This window comes from Nicotiana sylvestris, chromosome 6, assembly GCF_000393655.2.
Source record: "Nicotiana sylvestris chromosome 6, ASM39365v2, whole genome shotgun sequence".
NCBI classification, from domain to species: Eukaryota; Viridiplantae; Streptophyta; class Magnoliopsida; order Solanales; family Solanaceae; genus Nicotiana; species Nicotiana sylvestris.
Genome location: NC_091062.1, coordinates 85101214 through 85107837, shown reverse-complemented (window position 1 = coordinate 85107837; position 6624 = coordinate 85101214). Strand labels below are relative to the sequence as shown.

The window sequence follows — 6624 nt, the reverse complement described above, 5'->3', positions numbered from 1 at the left end:
TATAATCCCAAAATAATCTCATTCCCGAACTTACATCGATTAGCTTACCACGAAACTTTAACATACGAAAATGTGGGATGTAACATCTCATTTCCGAGTTTTCATCAATTTACTTATGGCGTACTTTTCACATATGAAAACATGAGGTGTAACATAATAATTTATTAGATAAAAATAATTTCCGGAGAAATGCAACTCGGTAACGATAACTTAATATTCGGAGTATTAGAATATGGACATATGCTTGTTAGTATGTCAGTTCTACTTTTTATGCCTTTATAATGTAAAAGTTCCCTTACTTAGTAAAAACAATATTGTAAGCTAAAGGCGAAATACATATATTACCCCCTAAACTATGGACCAAATCTCTGATACACACTTTTTGCAAACGAAAATAACTTTACATACTCAACCTTTACAGACTGTTCCAAATACACAACACTTTTTTCTTGACCCGTTTTTCAAAATATGTGTAATGTCACGCTCCAATGAGATAGTGACACGTGTCATTAACATATTAAAAAAAGAAAAAACTTTAAATTATAATTAAACCCATCTTCTTCATCAAATATACCACCATGGTTGCCATCTCTTCGACTCATATTCAGATTTCTCTACATCTGCTAGTTCTATTTTCACCTCCTTTTCTCCATTATCTTTCTTACCTTCTTCTTCTTCGTTATTTTCTTTTCGAGCAGGTGATTCCCAAAATTGATTATCAAGATCCGTCATTTTCATAGGATTAGATCAACATCTCATTATAAGCAAACCATTTTTAGGCAGAATGAAAATGCTTACTTTGGCTTTCTCCTCTTCCGCTACTTTTAATTCCTTCATTTCAACAGTATTCTCAATATCCCAAAAAAAATCTCAAAATAATTTGGACAAACCCAGAAAATCCCTCTCCACCTTTAAAATTCCAAAGACCATCAAGCTTCATTATTCATTAATAAACTCTTCTTAATTTTTAGGGAGGAGTTTTGGGAAAACAAACAGGGATCTAGGGACGATGGAAAAAAAAAACAGGAGAGGTCTTCTGATTGTTGAGAAAGAACAAAACAAAGTAAAAGAAACGAAATAAAAGAAAGAAAAGAAAAAAGAAAAATCATTTTAAACTGTTGGATAAATTTTATTTGATCTGAATCATTCAAGTAAAAGTCAGATAAGTTTTTTTGTTTCTTCACGCGCCTCATTTTTGTTGGTAAACCACGCACTGGCCATGTAGGCATAGTAGTGTGTATTAGGTACGGTCTGTAAAGGTTGAATGTGTAAAGTTATTTTCGTTTGCAAAAAGTGTGTAACAAGGATTTGGTCCATAGTTCGGGGGTAACCTATGTATTTCGCCTAAGCTAAATGTATGGATTGATGCTTATACCTTTATTTTACTTATCTATGCTATATTTTGTATTTTCATCCGTTTCTTGTTTCAATAAATCTAATTTTTTAATGCTCATATATCGCAAAAAATATCTTTCGCGATCACGCAAAGCGCGAATTTATTCACTAGTATCTAGAATATTCTGGAGTATATGACTTCAACAAATTAACTTTTATTTTAAGTGACATTTCAGAAAAATAACAAAGAAGAGTCAGCTCCATTTCAGTACTTTCAATTTCCAAACCTACCGCCCACCAGAGAAGGAAACAAATGTAATGAATGTGGAAAGAAAGAAATGGACTTGGACATTTCCTTTAAAGATTGATTATGGAATCTTGACAAAAATAAAGTTGGAAACTTTTTTTGGTTCCACAAGAAAGAGGAAGACTAGGAAAATGTTCGAGGCCCTCTGTCCAAGTTGAACTGCTTGTTGACCGGTTACTCTTACGCCAATCATACGTTGGAAATGTGGAGAAATCCTGATGCAAAGCTTTTGTGGCACACAACTTGTCTCTTACAAGCCAAAGGAGAAGAAGCGGGACAACTTTGAAGTCTCAAATGTCATCTTAAATCGTAATACTTTATGTTTCTGGCATAATTTAGTTTCAAACCTGACAACTAGATCTACTGTTTTGTGGATGCTTTTAAATGCTGGTAGACAGTGGCGGATCCACCTTGGCCCAAGCCTTGTGACAGCGCTTGGGCGGAAGATTTTATTAAAAATATATATATATAATAAAAATCCAAAAGAAATACAACAGTAAAATCTAATAAAGTGACACTTCTTTTTGTGAATTGCTGGGTAGCTCATTTGGTCCAGAGGTTCATTTTTCTAGTATGGGTTACAAGTTCGAAGCTGGGCAGCTTCGTTATCTGTTATAGCTCTTTTTGAGCTTCATCTACAAATGAATTTGGGGTCAGGTATGAATTATCTGGTAGAACATCTATTCTCCCTATAATGTGAAAATGTGTTACTGATAATTTTGAAAAATTAAAAGATGTCACATAAACGTGAAGAAAAAGTTTTTAATGGATGAAGTGGAAAACGTTGGGTTTGTTACCACCAAAGGATATAGTTTGTTGACTTTAGCATAAAACATTCTCTTTGACCAACCAAGGTAATAACGATTTCTTTTTTTTCTTTTTATAGCAATTCTTCTCAGCCGTGTGTAGCAAAACAACCATGGAAAGCAAAAATAAATATTCTCTCACTTTCCTCAAACTTGTATTGTTCTTGTGCTTTTCTTTCGAAGCTAAGACAAACACTACGAACCAAAAATTGTCCCTTGGGGATACGCTTGATGTAGAGAAATCCATTACTATTGGCGTAACTGTGGTATCTTCCGGTGGAATATTTGAGATGGGCTTCTTCAAACTTGGTAATCTATCAAATTATTACATCGGTATATGGTATAAGCAAATAACCCCACAAACCATAGTTTGGGTAGCAAATAGGGAGACTCCTCTTTCGCTTTCTGAGATGGGATCAGCAGAGCTCAAAATTATGCAGGATAACTTGGTGCTTCTCAGTGGGAATAAACTCTCAATTTGGACAACAAATATTAACTCCAGTACGAATAAACCTGTGGTTGCGATTCTTCGTGATGATGGGAATTTGATTTTGAACCATGGGTCCAATTCACTGTGGCAAAGTTTTGATCATCCAAGCCATACATTTTTGCCTGGTTCTAAACTTGGCTACAACAAAAAAACTAAAACACAACAAACTCTTACTTCTTGGACCAACTCTGAAGATCCTAGCCCAGGGCTCTTTTCCCTTGAGATAAAACCTAACGGTGAGTCCATTGTTAGGTGGAACAAGACTGTACAGTATTGGTCAAGCGGACCTTGGAATGGACACGGCTGGGGCACAATACCTCTAAAATCAAACCCCATGTTCAATTTCACGTTTATAAATAACATGAATGAGGTATATTTTTCATATTATATTTTTAATCCTTCGGTTATGTCAAGATTCATAATAGATGTCACGGGGGAAATTAAGCAGCTGACGTGGTTGAATAGTACCAAACGGTGGAATACGTTTTTCGCTCAACCAGCACAATCATGTGATGTTTACGGTTATTGTGGTGCATATGGTGCATGCAATGACAGCTCAAGTATTGCCTTGTGTGATTGTTTGCCTGGTTTCACTCCTAGATCAAAGAAAGATTGGGATTTGAACAGTTTCTCTGGTGGTTGTGAGAGAAAAACAAGTTTGACTTGTGGTAATGCTAGTGCATCTATTTTGGAGGAAGACAAGTACTGGATGCATTCTCATATGAGATTACCGATTGATAACAATATTTTAGCCATTGGCAGTGCAACAGAATGCGAATACACTTGTTTGAATAATTGCTCTTGTAATGCTTATGCTTTTGATGACAACAAATGTCTGGCTTGGGATGGAGACCTCTTCAACTTGCAACAACTCTCCGAAAATGATGCAAGTGGAATAACAATTTATGTAAAACTAGCTGCTTCTGAATTTTCAGCTCCCAAAGGTATTTAAAGATTATATATTCATCCTCTTGGGATTTACTTATTATTTTATTCTATATGACAATTAATCATTCCTTTTAGCACGTTATCAGAAAAAAAGCATTTTTTTCTATATTTGAAAAAAACTATTAACACTAAACTCCCAAATTTCAATGACATGCTCATATTGTCATCAAAATGTAAAAATATATTTTACATCACAAATTCTATGGGTACTTTGGTAAGTTTCGAGTCTGCCCTTATTTTACATCCAGTTTCCGTTCTTTCGTGGAATAGAGAGAGTACTATTTGGTGATTCTATATGTTAGTACTATTTGGTGATTCTATATGTTACTTACTTATTTAGTATTAATTTAAAGCGATCATATCTCTATTATTGCTACAACAGTTGCATACCAAACACATAAATCAAGAAGGCTAAAAGTTGCTCTTCCTACTACAATTGCCACTACTCTTTTCCTATGCAGCCTTATCTTCCTATTCTATAAAACAAGGAGAGCAAGAAGTAAAGGTAAATGTAAATTCTCTTCTTGATGAATTATAACTTCATTTTACTAGGCCTTAAATATTATACATTTTACCTTTATTATTTTTGTCAAGGAAATCCACATCTACACAACTGGTTGAACACTGAAAAGGGAGAAAATGACTTAATAGATGAAGAGGATGAGAAAGGCACCGATGTTCCATTTTTTAGTTTGGAAAGCATTCTAGCGGCAACAGATAACTTCTCAGAAGAAAATAAGTTGGGACGTGGTGGTTTTGGCCTTGTTTATAAGGTTCCCGCACTGTACCATTTTCTGTTAGTTAAACCTTGTATTTTGGGAGTAATGTATATGTTTAAAAGTAACATAATTTACTGAAAATATGTTCAGGGAAAATTTCAGGGAGGACGAGAAATTGCAGTCAAAAGGTTATCCGCCCAGTCAGGTCAAGGAATTAATGAATTCAAGAATGAAGTAATATTAATTGCAAGACTACAACATCGAAATCTCGTTAGACTTATGGGTTACTGCGTCCAAGGAAATGAAAAGATCTTGCTCTATGAATATATGCCAAATAAAAGCTTAGACACATTCATATTTGGTTAGTACTCTTCGCATAAGATTAATTTTCAAAATATCTAAATATAAGATAAACTATTATTTCTTTTTGTTATTGATTATTACGAATTTTTTGTATGATACCTACACAAGATGAAAGAAATCACACGTTAATAGATTGGAAGAAGCGATTTGATATCATCTCGGGTATTGCTCGAGGAATTCTTTATTTGCACCATGATTCAAGGTTGAGAATCATTCACAGAGATTTAAAAACAAGTAACATATTACTTGATAAAGAGATGACCCCCAAGATTTCAGATTTTGGCTTAGCAAGGATTGTCCAAGGGAATATTACGGAAGCAAATACAAATAAAGTTGTTGGAACATAGTAAGCTCAACTTCTAGCTGCAATTCTAGTTTTAATACTTGATACAAGTCGTCACTTCTCAAATTTTGCACTATATATAAAAGTCACTTTATTATTGTACAGTGGCTACATGTCTCCAGAATATGCATTAGATGGATTGTTCTCAGTCAAGTCAGATGTTTTTAGTTTTGGTGTAATTATGCTTGAGATCATTTGTGGTAAGAGAAATACAGGATTTTATCAGCGAGAGGAAGCGTTAAACCTCCTAAGTTATGTGAGTGAATATATCCTAAATTCTAATCCTGTTTTTTTCTTTTTTCTTTTTTATAAATATTTATTTTGTTAACTGTATTATCTCTTAACCTAACTTTGAAGTTATATTTCAGACATGGAAATTGTGGAACGAAGGAAATGTTATGAGCTTAGTTGACGATTCCTTACTTGAATCATGCAACGAAGAAGATGCATTAAAATGTATTAATATTGCACTCTTATGTGTACAAGAAGATGCCAATATTCGTCCAAGCATGCCAGACGTAATTATGATGCTTGGTAGTGAAAGCATTTCCATTCTAAAACCTAATAAACCTGCTTTTACAGTAAGAACACGTGCTTATAGCACAACTTTGTCCTCAAGCGAGTCATACATCAACTCCTGTAATGAGTTGACAGTTACCGTAGAAGATGGCCGGTAAGTTGATTTTAAAAGTTGATTGCATTTGTCCTACCTACTTGAGGGAGGACGCATGTGCTCTACACGAGCCCAACATATTATGTATTTAATTTTAATTGAGATGAGATGTTGATGGTAAACATGGTGACATATACTAAATCAAAATAGATTAACGTAATCGTAAGAGCTTTTTATACTCTATACAACATAGTATGCTATGGCTTCTTTTTTTTATTATCTTTTTTTTTTTTACAGTATGTGCTAAACGCCTTAAAGAAACAGCCAATTTAGAGCTCATTTACTGCATCTTTCTTAACTTTCTCCTTGATGCATGAAAGAAACGAACCGTAAATTTCTGCTTTGTATATTTGATGAATGGAAAAATGTATGTTATCAAGTGTACAATCCCAAACTTATATACAGAAGGAATGTTTTAGGGCAACATCTTATATTGTCACGTGGCAATATCCTATTTGCTAGGATAAAGTTGCACATAAAAGAAATACAAGAATGGAGCAAATAATTAAATACAAAGGGTATGGGGAAAATACCTAAAATATAGTGTAGCATGTGATGTACACTATTTTCTGGACAGGGCAGACCCATAAGTGGGCCGGGTGACCAGGCCTAATTGTGTAGACCACAATTAGGCCCAAAT

At 34.2% G+C, this 6624-nt stretch overlaps 1 protein-coding gene across 1 annotated transcript; it reads left to right on the top strand.

Moving 5' to 3' along the window:
• The first annotated feature begins 2185 nt into the window (after window positions 1-2185).
• Window positions 2186-6221, top strand: LOC104229557 (receptor-like serine/threonine-protein kinase SD1-8). The gene is made up of 8 exons (XM_009782210.2): window positions 2186-2299; window positions 2529-3882; window positions 4269-4391; window positions 4481-4659; window positions 4756-4966; window positions 5077-5314; window positions 5417-5567; window positions 5680-6221. The coding sequence occupies exons 2-8, from the start codon at window positions 2562-2564 to the stop codon at window positions 5986-5988; spliced, it is 2532 nt and encodes an 843-aa protein (XP_009780512.1). The 5' UTR covers window positions 2186-2299; window positions 2529-2561; the 3' UTR covers window positions 5989-6221.
• Window positions 6222-6624: the final 403 nt, after the last annotated feature.